We start from the raw sequence: 16,159 nt of genomic DNA, 5'->3' as shown, positions 1-16,159 counted from the left end.
TGCTACTCAAACCACAACCAGGAGCCCCTAGTACTACAGGACATTTACAAGTAGGCTGGTCTCGTCTGACTGGAAGCCCAGAATGGCTTGGCTCCTGGAGTGCTTTAGGCCTGGGCAAAGGACATTGGCAATGCAGGTGGGAAAATTCAGTTCTTTCCTTTCTTAATGGGAAATTCACCTGAGGCCCTGCCCATTAAGTGCATGTTACAAACACCAAAAACATCAATTAATTCAAACTTGTCCATCGAGGGGAGCTGAGAACAGAAATTACACCTCTACTTCTCATGTTCTTCATCATCAAATTAGCTGCTAACTGATTAGCACACCAATTAAAATTACTAAAAACAAACACAAAACCAACAGTTGTGATTTTTATAGCAGAGCCTAGGGGCTAATGAGCTCTGTGGGTTAATCAGCTAAGAAGCTTATTCCAAATAGTAATGTTGCCACATTAAAATGACACACCATGGCTTCCTGAAAACCCAGTCTTAAAAAAAGAAACAATGAGAAACATCTCCTTGACAGTATTACAGTTTCTCAGGAAAGGTACAGGATGATTAGTTTTCTGAGACTTAATAGTTATAGGCATTTTAGGTTCTCACTTCATTGATTTATTTGATTCCCATAAGTACCATTATTGTCACATGGCTTCCGGAACCCTAACGAGCCCCCAGGCTTATTTCAATTCCTGGACTCTTCAGCCTCTCAGCTGCAGTCATTACTTGTCTCTTGAAATCCTCTACTCTTTCGGCTTCTGTTCGCACCTATTTGTCCTTTTACTTCTTTGGGTGATCATTTTGTCTGCTTTGAAGAATTTTCTTTTGCTTTTTAACCTGGTCACAACACCTCACTGTTAAAGTGTTTTGTGTATAGTAGGTGCACGATAAATGTTTGCTGAATAAAGAATGAATCTCAAGGCTCAGGCCTTCATCACTATATACTTTCCCCACTTGCACTCTCTCTTAAGCTTTAGCTACTAGGTCTGTAGAGAGCTAATTATACCCAGATTATACCAGGAAATAAGAAGCCAGTAAGTACCTGTGCATGCTTTTGTGCTTGCAGAGAACCTTGCCTTTTGCAGATAAACAGAACACATCAGTGTGAAGGACTACATTACTGGCTTCAATCCTTCACCCCTCCCTGCATCCATGCCCTTTGCTCTGTGACTTGGCAGTCACAGAGCAAATATCCTAGTAAAGGGACAGAGTATATTTCTCCACCCCTTGTCTTTTGGATTAGGCCACATGACTTGCTTTAGCCAACAGAATGAGGCAAAAGTGATAGGATTACAGTTCCAAGCTCTGGCCTGAAGAGACCTTGCTCTCCTACACTTCTGCTATCACTATGGGAACATGCCTGGGAGGTCTTGGATCCTGGGATGATGAGGAACACCTTCAGCAGAGTCACGCAGCTGACCAGCAGACACAGGAGAAGCAGAGCTGGCCTGCCTAGCCCAGCCTAGGTCAATTGAACCCCACTGGTCTACAGATGTGGGAGTGATAATAAATGATTGATGTTTTAAGCTACTAAGTATTGGGGTAGATTACGTAGCAATAACTGATAAAATCAGTCTACTGAAGCTTTAGATCTAAGAAGTTACATAGAACACCACATTATTACTTAGCAATCCAACAGAAGAACAGTAGTCTCCCCTTATCTGCGGTTTTCTTTCCATGGTTTCAGTTATTGCAATCGACCACAGTCTAAAAATATTAAATAGAAAATTCCAGAAATGACCAATTCATAAATTCTAAATTATGCGTCATTCTGAGTAACCCGATAAAATCTTGTGCCATCCGCTCCATCCCGCCTGGGACATGAATCATCCCTTTGTCCAGCATATCCTACACTGTGTACGCTACCGCCCATTAGTCACTGAGCAGCCTTCTCAGTTATAAGATTTATCAGATAGATTGACTGTCACGCTATCACAGTGCTTGTGTTCAAGTAACCTTTATGTCACTGAATAATGGTTCAAAAGTGCAAGAGTATGATGCTGGCAATTCAGACATTCCAAGAGAAGCATGAAGTGCTTCAAATGAAAAGGTAAAAGTTCTCAATCTGATAAGGAAAGGAAAAATTATATGCTGAGATTGCTAAAATCTACAGTAAGAATGAATCTTCTATCTCTGACACTGTGAAGAAGGAAAAAGAAATGCATGCCAGTTGCCGTCATACCTTAAACTGCAAAAGTTATGGCCACAATACATGGTAAGTACTTAGTTCAGATGGAAAAGACATTAAATTTTTGGGTAGAAGACATAAGCAGAGAACGTATTCTGACTGATGGCAATGTGTTGTTCCAGAAAGCATTGAGCCTACATGAAAACTTCAGTAAAGGATCCTCTGAAATGAGTGACACCAAGCCATTTACACAAGTAAGGGATGGTTACACAGATTTGGAAATAGGTTTGGGCTGAAAATATGAAAATTACTGAAGAGGCTGTGTTTGCCAATGAAGAAGCTGCTGCCACATTTCTGGCAGAGTTGAAGAAGTTGATTAGGGTTCTCAGGTTTCACTAGGGGTCTTGAAACTTATCCGCCGTGGATAAAGGTGGACCACTGTACCATAAAATTCACTGATTTAAAGTGTACAGTTCATTGGTTCCTAGCATACTCACAGAGCTGTGCAACCATCACCACAATCAATTTTAGAAGGTCTGTCTTCATCACCTCAAGAAGAAACACTGTGCCCTTTAGCTATCACCTCCCAACCCTTTCTCTCCTTCCCTCCACAACACCCCGCTTCTGCTGCCCTTGGCAACTACTAATCTACCTTCTCTGTATGTAAATTTGCCTATTCTGGACATTTCATATAAAGGAATCATATAATACGTGTTTTTTTGTGACTGGCTTTTTATAACTTAACATAATGTTTTCAAGTTTCCTCCATGCTGTAGGATGTTTCATTAATTCATTATTTTTTTTTTATGGCCAAATAACATTTCATCGTATGTATATACCACATTTTGTTTATCCATTCATCAGCTGATGGACATTTGTGTTGTTTCTACCTTTTGGCTACTATGAATACTCATTTACAAGTTGTTGAGTGGACATATTTTTCACTTCTCTTGGGTATATAATTAGGAGTGTAATTGCTCAAGTGGTAACTCTATGTGTATCTTTTCGAGGAACTGCCAGACTGTTTTCCAAAGCAATGTACAATTTTGCATTCCTATTTAGCCTTCTTTTTATAGCTAAGAAATTGAAGCCCAGAGGGATTTAGTATTTGCCAAAGTTCATACAACTGAGAAGCAGAGAATGGGAGATACATCCAAGTTTTTCGTCTCCAGAGCCCTAGATCTTAATGACTATCTTCCACTGATGGAGCCAAGAGATACCGTGAGTTAATTCTGACCTCACCATGTCTACTTCTCACCCATTTGGGTGCCTAATTCTCTACCCGCTTTTCATGAGGCCCCTTTCTAGATTTAGAATCCAAAAATTAATGGAGATGCGGAGAATAACAAAGGATCACAAAAGAGAAATAAATGTATTGCAAAAAATCTTTCGACGAAGAAATATTAAAGACCCTGAGATTCTTTTGAAGAGAGAGCAAAAGTGCATACTGACAATAGTTAAATACATAAAAAGTTAATGTAATAACTCCTATGTGAGCCATTCTTTACCTCTTTGAATTGGAGGAAAAAGGATTTAATATATAGGATAAGTAAACATAAATATAGACTTCCTTATCATTATGAGAGATTGAAACTCTATCAGGACCCTTTGGGAACCCTCCAGGCATTTTATTATTGTGACTTAAATTAAGACCTCAGTAGGAGACAGGAAACTAGACAGAATGAGCAGCAGTCTTGTGGCTCTAGGATTTTAGAGATTTTGTGCAAATCTACAAGATATATTCTTTGGTCCACGGACTCAAAGTCTTTTAACCAGGACTAACTTACCCTGAATAGCAGACAGATATACAAAGGTGTCTTCGTGCTCCAAGTTCTCCAAAAATATCTGGAACCAGAAAACACAGCAGTGATATGACTTACAAAGAGCAAGCAAGATTAAGACCCTTATGGTAGCCTCAAAAGAATCAATGTTTTTCTTCTTGTTTGTCTTAGCTAGACACTGGTTTGACTTTAAAGTCTTGTGGGGAAAACAGTATATAAGTTTGAAGTCCCATTTCTACAATAGTTAAAAAAGAGTAGTGATTAAGAAGAGATAGTTCTTGAAGTAATCGAATACACAGGAGTAGGCATGGAAACCAAAATCCAGAAGAACAATTCTCAACATTTTTTCCATTACAGCTCACGGTGGAAAACATTTTCATATACCAACATGACAGACTATAGGCCATGACACACAAGAACACAAGAGGCCAGGTTTGGGGCTATGCCCAATTGATGGCACATTTGCTATAATTTGATCCTTTTCTCTAACAGTCAGAAAGCATATGGAAATGCAAGTGAGAGACAGAGATGTTATAATTTGATAACTTTAAATCTGTTCTAATTTATTTTTTAAAGTCTTTTCAAATTTTAGCCCTTACATTGACATTAGTAACAAATTAATCTCAACACATTTTACAATCTAGGAAACCACCAGGGCATGTCAACTGCTGTGGGTACTGCTCATCTAGAAGATATGACAGTGACATGTTAGAATTAGGCTCTAATATGGGGGGCAGAGAAAGACAGTGGCCACGTGCCCATGTTCCTCCTGCTTCATGCCTAGGGAAAGCTGGAGGTGTCTGTTCCATATGTAGTGATGCGTCCTTCTCTGGCACAGAGATATTTGATACCAACTTGATGCTGCTGGCCTCCACATGTGCTGCATGTTAGGAAGAGCCTAAGATTAGTTCACCCGGGAAGATGGCCAGGTTGGAAGGAATAGGGATCATGTACGAAGTAAAGGAAGCTTAGTCTAGGGTAGTAACCATGTGAATAAAGAGGGAGAGAGAGATTTAAAAGACTCCTTGGAAAAAGAATTGATAGGATTTGATGACTATTTATGTACAGCAGATGAAGGTTAAATAAGTTAAAGAAAATTCCAAAGATATTCACTGCATTCGCCATCTAAATAAGTGTATGATGGGATAATTTAATGATTACTCAAAAGAGATATATAATTTGAGGTTTTCGGCAACATTTAAATGACAACATATCCTTGGCACATTTCCACACCTCAGTTTTCTCATCTATAAAGTGAGGATAATACCAATATTGTAGTTGTCGTGAGGACTACTGACAACATCTGAAAGGTATAGGGGCCTGGCTCAATAAACAGCAGTTATTATTATATTGTTGGTTCTAATACTTCAGTGACTAAAGATAAATGTATTCAATCAGAATTATAATTCTTAGTCTAATGGCTAAAGTCTATGGAAGAGATAATAACAGCAGCAAGTAGCCTTTATTTGGTGCTTATTATGTGCCTACCACTATAATTAGTGCTTTACATGGATGATTTTAAGTCTTTCAACATAAAGAGGGTCCTATTATTATCCTTACTTTACAAACGCAGAAACTGAGGCTCAGAAAGTATAAGTGACTTGTCTAAGAAACTGATTTGGAATTTGATCAGTAGTCTCTAGATCCTTTGCTCTTAACCTCTAACTTATACTGAGGTCAGGACAATTTCTACAAAAGGGAAAAAATCCCCAGCTAAGCATATATATTCTCCCACATAAATCTACAATGTAAAGAACAGCTTTTTCGTTGATAAAGGGTGAAGAGGGGAGGAAACCCAGTTCTGGCCAATGCCCCTCTAAAAGAGGCCCAGAGAAAACAGGTGGCTTATCTGGGCTGGGCCACAGTGTTGAAGGTGGACCTATTTATCAAAAAGGTACTTTTCCATCTCTGGGAATTCACTCCTGCTGTTCCATCCCCTTTTCTTTCACCCACACTAACTTTACTAGTTTGTTAAGGTCATATCAAGATCTACTCCTTCCAGATTTCAACCTTTCTCCTTTTCCTGACTATCCACAGCATTTCTTGCCTGTAAAAATTCTGGTATTCTGTTCATGTTCCATTTAGCCTTGTGTGGTTATCTAAGTCTTTCTTGTGTCTACATCTTGCCTCCTCAGAACAACTACAGTTTCCAAGGGGAGCCCAGGACAGTGCTTAATACACAGTCAAAGCTCCCGGAAGCCGCCCCTCCTGCAGATGTGTGTATTGATGGTGTGTTCTACTCACCTTGAGAAGCTTCTCTTGCACCTCCAAGGCTCTTGTTTCTCTCTGCTCTATCCAGCAAGAGAGAGTTCGCAGGGCAGCAGCCCGTGTTGGAATTTGAGGGTCATAAGCAGATAAAAGAACTTCCTGGAGCTGTTCTGTGGTTATGCTTCCAGACTTCTGGTTTGTAGTAGTGCCAGGTTCACTGACATCCTGAGAAGTGAATGGAGCATCAGATTTCAGGCCTGTCTGGTTGGCTTTCTGTTGTTCAAGGTGGCTATGAGACATATCAGTGTATCTTTCATGGTTGGTTTGTTGCTGCCTTTCTGTTTTCCCTTCTGGATGCTTTTTGTTCAGAGTACTCTGGGCAGCCACACTGACAGCCTCAGTGGAAAACGCTCCATGAGTAGAGATGGTGATGCGGAGATCTACAGCGAGTTCTTGGATGACAGGGTCAGGGTATATGTTAGAGACCTTCTCCAACAGAGGCAGCAATTGTTTCAAGACAGCGAAATCACCTGACTTCAACTACAAAATGAAATGAAAAATGCCAAACTCAAATTAACAGGGCATACATTAATATTACTTGAGCAAAAGGCAACATATCCTGAGTAAAAGAGGCAGGGATTAAATCTTGTTCCTGATGTAATCCACACATAGCCTGAGTATGGCACTCAACAACTACTGTTGAATAATTACTACAACAAAAAAATTTATTAATTATACGGGTACTTTCTAATTAAAATAATACATCAGCATTACTCTTAATTTTTACAATATGATGAGCAGAACAAGGTATCTTATAGTTTTAATTTGCATTAGCCAGACTAACAGCACTATTAAGCATCCTTCCATGTTTATTCGCTGTTTGCATTTCTTTTTCTGTGAACAGCCTATTTACATCCTTTGTACCCACTTACCCATTAAACAGTTTATCTCTACAGCTATTCTTACCATATCAGATTTTAATATCCAATCACATGGTGAAATTCTTTTTCAGATTATTGTATTTTGACCTTTGTTGTATCTTTTTATCGTATTATTGTATTTTCGACTTTTATGTACCTTTTGCCATAAACAATGAGTTCATGTTAGCAAAGTACTTAGTGCCTGACACATAGTAAGTACTATGTAAAATTTTAAACATAAATATGATAAACAAAAAACACACACAAATACTGACATCCTTATGATCTAGTTACTATTATTATCTACATTTTAAACAGGGAAACTGAGGCACAGAACAGTTAAGTAACATGTCCAAAGTCACACGACCAGAAGATGGTAAAATGCGAACTCAACAAGTCTGACTCTAGAGTCCACACTCTTACCCAACACCCTACAAGGTTTCACTTGAACGAACAAAGCTTTTTTAAGTATATGATCTAAAGGGGTTGGCCAGCATTCAAGGGCAGCATAGGTCCAGAAGGGAATGGGACAATAATTGACAAAAGGGAATTTCTCCTAGAAAGTGGGAGTGAAAATTACGTAAGATTTTCTTCTCTCTAGAAACTTTGTTCTAATAATGCCATAGACCTTACTAGGAAAGGTAAGTGTACAGTCAGTGGCAAAAGAAGAAGCAGTGGTAATCCTTTTCTGTTTGAAAATACTGGAAAAATTATCATATAAGGCTTCATGAGGCCCTGATTATTTGAAAATTTTGAAGGCCTTAAATCCTTTTTAGAACAAAGGATATTTATTACTTACTCATTCACTCATTTCATTATCCAACCAATGAAGCAATTAACCAACTGTTTTCATAGGACCTATATAATGTTCTCATTTTACACTATTAAATCCACAGATCCACAGAATTGTTATTGTTCATTTTCTCCACCACTTTCCTCCCAAATAAATGAAAACCTGAGGTACATGACAGGTTTGTACCTGTAGAATTTCACCATACACTCCCCTCACATTTCTTTGTTTAAACAATTAGAAACTAATGCAAAATTGACATAAGGTAGAATTTCTAGTTCTGCAACATATGTTAGCTTACTTTCATGTGTAAAACAACTGACCATTCTGATGTTACCACCTATTAAGGGGAGAAGAGAATATATATGTCCAGAGTTAAGGTATATGTTATCTAAGAAAAGAGTCAATTTTATCAGTAATCTATGTGTAACTGAAAAGGACATTTTAGAATAATTTTGCTAGTGTTTTTATGTTAGACTTCATGCAGTGCCTCTGTAGTATTATGTACTTTTGTTTTTTCTTTAAGCATCTGAAATGGGAACATCTACTTATATCTACAGTATACCATCTCTTTCATTTCTATTATATACAATACCTTAAAAAAAAAAGACATATAGACCAATGGAACAGAACAGAGAGTCCAGAAATAGACCTACATAAATACAGTCAACTGATCTTTGACAAAGGAGCAAAGGTGGCAAAATACAGTGGCGAAAACACAGACTTTTCAACAAATGGTGCTAAAACAACTGGACATTCACATACAAAAAATAAATAAATTCAGACACAGACCTTACGCCATCACAAAAATTTACTCAAAGTGAATCACAGAACTACATGTAAAATACAAAACTATGAAATTCCTACAAGATAACACAGTAGAAAATCTAGATGACATGAAAGAAATAATTGATAAACGACTTCATTAAAATAAAAAAAACTTCTCTGCAAAAGACAATGTCAAGAAAAAGAGAAGACAAGCCATAGACTAGTAGGAAATATTTATAAAAGACACATCTGATAAAGGACAATTATCCAAAATATACGAAAAATTCTTAAAACTCAACAATAAGCAAAAAGAAAACCCGATTAAAAAGTAAGCAAAAGACCTGAACAGATACCTCACCAAAGAAGAGATAAAGATATACAACATAAGAAGAGATGCTCAACATCCCTTGTCATCAAGGATTACAAATTAAAAAAGATAGTTTGGCAATTTCTTACAAAAGTAAGCATACTCTTACCATATGTTCCAGCAACCATGCTCCTTGTATTTATCCAAATTAGTTGAAAACTTACGTTCAAATATAAATCTACACATATTTATAGCAGCTTTATTCATAACTGCCAAAACCTGGAAGCAATCAAGATGCCCTTCAGTAGGTGAACGGGTAAGTAAATTGTGATACATCTAGACAATGGAATATTATTCAGCACTAAAAAGAAATGAGCTATCATACCACAAAAGACATGGAGGAACCTTAAATATATATTACTAAGTGAAAGAAGCCAGTCTGGAAAGGCTACGTAGTGTATGATTCCAATTATGTAACATTCTGGAAATGGCAAAACTGTGCAGACAATAGAAAGATCAGTGGTTGTCAGGGGTTGGGGAAAGGACGGATGAACAGGCAGAGCGCAGAGGATTTTTAGGGCAGTGAAACTATTACATATGGTAGATACATGTCATTAAACATTTGTCAAAACCCACAGAGTGTACAACACGGTGAATAAACTAATGGAAACTATGGACTTTGGGTGATAATGATGTGTCAGTGTAGGTTCATCGATTGTAACAAACATACCACTGTTACAAGATGTTGATAGTGGGGGAGGCCATGTGCAGGGACAGGTATATAGGGAATCTCCGTACCTCCTGCTCAATTTTTCTGTGTACTAAAACTGCTCTGAAAACTAAAGTCTATTAAAAACAAAACAAAATATCTTTTCTCCCTGTTTTCAAACTTCTTAGTCATTGGGGTATTCAGCTTATTAAACTGGGTAACTTCTCTAATCACCATGGGCGGGTATGTGGATTCCGAATAGGAGCTAATAAGGCAATTAAAGCAATGCATATTTTCAGCTTCATAAGCCTATAGATTTCCCACTATTAGAATAATCAGGGAAATCTAAGACTACAGGTGCCAGCTATTTGTTCATAAATATTCAAAAAGTTTTCTTGAGGTATAAAATAATATTCACTTAATTGCTAGATGAGAAAACTGAAGCATTAAAATGTTAATTAGTTTTTAAGGGTCACCAAGGGCCACCAACAAAATTTAGAACTGATCATAAAGCCCTCATTTCTACTCCTGTCACTGCTTCTCAGCAGAAATCTCAGAATTGTGTGTAAAAGCCCTGAGGCCTGAAGGAACAGCCCACAGGTGAGTGACAGATTTCTTTATCCAGCTGCCTCTCTCCCAGTTTCTAGAATACTTTGGGAATGGAATGAACAGAGCTGTGTCAGCCCACATCTACGGTTTCTTTCAGGGTGTTAGGAGTGAACCAGTTAGAAGGTACTTCTAAAGGATGCATGAGAACTGGTATGACAGCCAGAGCGGGGCAGTACACACTGAAAAAGCCCCACCTGAGACTTTACAGAGCCCACTATGGGGCAGGCATAACTCTCATCCTGCCTTATCCTGCTCCAGGGAAAATGACTATTTTGGAAGAATTTGAGGGTCTCTTCAAGCAATAAACTTCTGACCTAATAATTTCTAATTCTGAAAAACACTTATATTTATTCTTTGTGTTCTCATTTCTGTTTATTGCCTATGTTTCTTTAGATATTTAGCTGGCCAGTTTTTATGTCTGGATCCTTATTTACATAACGTCACTGAATTTATTTACCAGTGTTATTTTTACTTTGGTTTTAAGTCAGCGTGCAATATGCCCTGTTTTATACTGAGCTATACATAAAGATAGACATAAGGTAGAAAAATAAGAACCTTCTAAAAAAACAATTAAGAACTCATCAGATTAATCACAGCTACTAGAAAGTAAGCTCCAGAAGGGCGAAGAGGTGCTTGATAAATATTTCTCGAATGAGTTCATTCTATGATACTCTCATAAAATGTGGTATGAGATCTCAAGATTTGGGTTCAAATCCCAGGCACACCACCTGTGCCTCAAAGCTCAGGTGAACTCTGTGCTGCAGGTGCTACGGGGCTTCAGGGGACCCAACAGGCCAGGGAACATAAGGCAGAAACTGCTTTCTGAGGAGACAGGGAAGCTACCAACATCATGTTCCTTTTACTGATGACCCACCCTGAAATTTACAAAATGAATTCGGAATTACAGTTGTCGTGTTAGTCTTAAACCTACACTTTCTCCAAATTAACTCCCCTTCCCAGAAGCTGTGTCCTAATAATCACCTTAATTACATAAATTAGAGAGGAAAAAAAGGTTCAAATGCTATTAGGTTCTATTTCATTAGCTAAAACAATGAATCCTAATTGGGAATAGGTACAGTATAATCTTCTAGACTCTGAAGCAAAAAACCCTAAGGCTGACAATGATTATGTAAAAACAATTCAGAATCATGACTTTTTTTTTCCAATACAAAGACAGAAAACCTATGGTAAATGTAAAATTAGGAGTGCTAAGTAAATCTACCAAGAAATGGGCTTCATGTTAATAATAGGCCCAAATAGAATTCCTTTTCCCCATACAGACAGGCTAAGAGAGGCAAATTCTAACGTACCAAGAATCAGTATAAGATTTGAATCCTCAAACTCAAAAATCCATTCGCAGAAGGCTCCCTATTCATTGCTAAGAGTTACGGCCAGTCTGATTTCAGGTTAGATTTCATTACTCTAGAAGCCACTTATAAATCCATGAATCAAACAGAAAAAATAATAAATTTAGGGCAAAAGTATACGGGTGACATGTTTATGTTCACTTAAGTAACTGCAAAGTCAGAAGAATCCAGGATATAATCAGTGAGTCAAGATGGCTCATGGAAGGGCAGGAACAGGTAAGGGATACACATTTGCATAACTCAGGTGAATCACTCTCAGAATATGACTAATTTACACAGCCAGCACTTCAACAATGGGCTTCTAGAAAGGAAAATGGAGGTTTCTGTGTTCTGTTTTCCATTTGGGATATGGTTAGCAATGATGTTAAAAAAGAGAAAAGAAAATTTTTTTAAAATCACATTCTCAATTTACAGAAACAAAGACTATTCAAGTTAATACGGAGCCACAAAAAAACCCAAATTAATCAGGCCAGCTAAATCCAAAAACAATACAATTTAACAAAAATTATTCCATTGGTGAACTCCTCCTTGACAGTTCTAACAGCAAGTATATAATATGATTGTAGAAACTGAACCCAAACTGTTTTTTTTTTTTCAAACTACATGGTAAATATAAAATTAGGAGTGCTAAGTAAATCTACCGAGAAATGGGCTTCATGTTAACAATAGGTCCAAATAGAATTCCTTTTCCCCATACGGACAGGCCAGAGAGAGGCAAATTCTAATATACCAAGAATCAGTATCAGATTTGAATCCTCAAACTCAAAAATCCATTCGCAGAAGGCTCCCTACTCATTGCTAAGAGTTACAGCCAGTCTGATTTCAAGTTAGATTTCATAATACTTGTACTAAGCCTATTCTGTCTTCTTGTAGTCTCCTAACCTAAAGTGGTATGTAATTAACCAGTCTCACACACATGCCTACTTTTCCACATTGTTTGGCACTACTCTGACTCCTTGGTCTCTACATTTCAGCTATACCAGCCTTCTATCGGTGTCTCAAACATACCAAGCTTTCCTGCTCTCCAGACTTTGTACAGGATGCCTTCTTTAACTGGAAGAGTTTCCTTCATCTGCACCACACATACTCCCAAACTCCTATCCAAATTTTAGCTTAAACTTATACTTCCTCAGTGGAGACCTTCCCAGCCTAGGATGGATGCTATGTTCTCTTGGTACCCTCCACTTCTCTTCCGAGGCACATCATTCAATTCTAAGTATGTTTCTGAATACTTATTTGGTATCTGATTCTCTTACTGGACTATAAGCTTCATGAGGCTAGGGACCATGTCTGCTCTGTACACTGCTGTATTCTAGCATTTTAGTTCATTATCTGGCACATGGCAAGTATACAGTAAGTATTTTTTGAGTGAATAAAAGATTATAAATTAAGTATATAAAAAGATACATACACTGGAAACAAAGCTTTAACATGCTACATGACATGGGTTGAACAATGGATCCTGTGCTAAAATGGAATTACTAAAAAATGATGGAATCTTAAGCAACCAGCAGATTACAAAGGTTTTCCTTGACTACAACAGCAGCGACAAGCTTTGGAGAGCCATGACAGAGAGGGTTAGAGATTTCTCCATGGATGCAAAACATTGTGTGCTAGGTGTTTCTAAATCAAGCTTGTACCAACTCAGAAAAGGCCCTACCCTTCTGATGGTGAACTCTGCACAAGTGACAAGGTAGAAGTGGCACAATTTTCTGGACCTCTACTTTGGAGACAATTCTCATTAACAATCTGACTTGTTTATCCTGGTTCTCCTATATGCAAATGCAATATCCATTCTTATTTCTCACAAGGGTATAGAAGGGAAACAATAGTTTTCCTGTTCTCTTTCTTTTCCCTTCCATTCAAGTTTGACTTATGTCTGCAACTCACCTGAACAGCTCCTCCCAGCATGACAGCTACCAGCCCCATGGACATGCTCAGTGTCTGTGATTCCACAGTGCTCTCTGTCTGGTGGGCCAAGCTTGCACATGCTCGGTGCAGTGTTGCTGCTACAAAGTCCACCACCTATCACAGAAATGGGATTTAGAATCAGTGAGGAGTTAGGTGCCTTGTAAGTGCAGTAAGTACCATGTCAGTCTCACAGAATCAGTGAGGAGTAAGAGAAAAAATCTCAAAGTTCTCTCCACATCTTACGTCTAAGTCCTCATCTTCTTCACCGACATCATGATAGCAAGAACCTTCAAGAACTACTGATATTGTATAGCAGGCATGGTGCTGTGTTTTACATGCACAATTTCACTTAGGTCTCATATTAACTCTCGGAGGTCAGTACTCTTATTTTCATTTCGAGATGAAGAATCCAAGACTTAAAGAGGTTATCTGCTCAAGGCCATACGATCAATAAATGAGAAAGCCCAATTATACTGTCTCAAATGTTTTAATATACTAATCTAATTTCCTTTATTTTTCATGAACTTTGATGGGAAATTAAAACAAATGATTTTTTACTTTCTTTCCATTAGAAGGTCCTAGATCTGCTTCTCCTAAGATTTCCTTCTCATGCATTTCTTTCCCTACCCCTGCCATTTTGACAATCTAATTCTAGTAAACAAAGCATGGTGGAAGAGGCGCTCAATTTTATCTTGAAGCCAGTGCCTTCAAAGAATCTGTAAAAATGACCCAATCATTTTTTAAGTAGCAAATATTTTTAAAGGATTAAGATTATTCATAAATAAGATTTGACATAGCATTTGGCTAACAACTAAGTTTTGAATTAATTTGGTCAGCATCATTTTAGCTGCACACGGATTAATCACCTTAAGTAGAAACGCCTTAGAATAAAGACAGCATACACATACACATGTGCATACGCACACATACACACGTGTACAGACACACATGCATATTAGGATTAATAGCTCAAAAGGGAAAGGTCATTTTGAAAATGAAATGGCTGAGAGAGGTCATAGTAAGCCTCTAAATACCAGGCAAACCTGCATGTTCAACTCTCTGGGCAAACCGCATGCTATGCTAGAATCTTTATTGCAAGCTTAAAATAAAAAAATAAAAATAAAAGGCTTGTTAACACTTGTCTTTTGGAACAAGGCAGGAAATTAAAAAGGTTATTAAAAGTTCCACTTACTAAAATGAACAATCCTGGTTATGGCAATTTTTATCATTCTCTCTATCCTAGGACTGTATTGATACTAGAAGTTAAGGACACTTGTCCTTTCTAGAAAAACTACTGTATCAACCATCTTGGGCCACCTATTTTTGCCTTCAAGGAGTTTTCTAAAGCACTCTTTGTGAGGCTTCTATTTTCCCCAGTATTGTTAAATTACTGGAATAGAACTATCTAGCCTTCTGACTTTTTCTAAGTTCCTCTCCACAATATATATTTTTTAAATATTGCAAAACCAGTAGTATCATCCCCTTTTTGTTAAGAAGGAAGCTTTCTTTGTCTGTCTGTATGTTAAAAAAAACTCTGGGAGTTGTTAACTAATGTAATAGCCAGCTGTTATTGTCATCTCTGAAGTAAACTTTCCCCCAAACTTTCTTGTAACAACAAAACCACTATATCCATTTGTACAACAGCTCCTCCCCCTCCTATTCATTTCCTGTGATTCAGGTGGGGACTGCCAGCCACAAGGACAGGTATGTGACTAAAGCCTGTTCTAGAGTTTATGTATGCTGTGAAGAAGGGGGAGAAACTTTCACTTTTTAATTTTTTTTTGTAAAAGTGCCTAATTTAAAAAGCCAAATATTCCTGAAAGTTTATAATGAAAAATAGCAGGGCCTAATCTCATTTCTCCTCATCTGAATCTGGCTCTACAGAGGCTACCACTTTTAATTATTTAGCTGGTTAATTGAATAACAACTTAATAACAACGTTAAGCATTTACTACTTACCAGTTATCATTCTGGACACATTACAGGTACTAACTCACTTAATCTCACAATAACCCTATGGAGATGCATGAACCTGCTGTTAACAGGCAACCAAGAGGAAGGGGGCTGAGACCTGACTTGAGTATGTGGACATCAACTTAATCCTCCAGCTTTTCAGTTCACTTCTACCACCCAAGTTCAGGGTCTCTTGGGTTCAACCTCTCTCAAAAATAAACCTCCAGTCTTTTGCTGGGGAGGGGAGAGGAGATGGTTGTATGAAGTTGCGGAGGGAATTGAGGGGTCTACAGAAGCTAATAGAGCCTTTCAACCTGTTTTAAGCTCTCAAGTCAGTCCCATCTTTGGAGCTTACATGGGGCCTCTGCAGTGAGAAGTAGCTTGCTTCTATTTTTTTCTTTAAAAAAATTTTTTTAGCAGTTTTATTGAAATACAGTGCTTTGTCTTCTTTCCTGCTCTGTTGGCCCTGACGTTGCCAAAGGGAGCCCATAAACACGTGTTCAATACACCATGTTTAATCAGAAGCCCCTAATTTTAAAATTTTGCCCTTTTACTTTGTTTAAATGTTTTTACAGTGAGCATGTGTTACTACCATACCAATAATAATCCCTTACATCTTCTAATACTCGGTTCGTGACTGTTCAAAAATATCATTTGTTTGAATCAGGATCCACACATTGCATTTAGTTGATTCATCCCTTAAGTCCCTTTC

General features: G+C 37.8%; 1 protein-coding gene across 1 annotated transcript in view; it reads right to left on the bottom strand.

Moving 5' to 3' along the window:
• Positions 1 to 16,159, bottom strand: part of TANGO6 (transport and golgi organization 6 homolog) — a 129,938-nt gene that overhangs the window by 72,378 nt on the left and 41,401 nt on the right. Inside the window, exons 10-12 of the mRNA XM_011380580.2 lie at positions 13,474 to 13,608; positions 6,150 to 6,653; positions 3,912 to 3,969 (exon numbers count right to left, since the gene is read on the bottom strand). Of these exons, the coding sequence (XP_011378882.1) occupies positions 3,912 to 3,969; positions 6,150 to 6,653; positions 13,474 to 13,608 (697 nt within the window). The remainder of the gene's footprint in view (positions 1 to 3,911; positions 3,970 to 6,149; positions 6,654 to 13,473; positions 13,609 to 16,159) is intronic.

This window comes from Pteropus vampyrus, unplaced genomic scaffold (assembly GCF_000151845.1).
Source record: "Pteropus vampyrus isolate Shadow unplaced genomic scaffold, Pvam_2.0 Scaffold394, whole genome shotgun sequence".
NCBI lineage: Eukaryota > Metazoa > Chordata > Mammalia > Chiroptera > Pteropodidae > Pteropus > Pteropus vampyrus.
The sequence above is the reverse complement of the archived record's forward strand: the minus strand, read 5'-3'. Positions and strand labels throughout refer to the sequence as shown.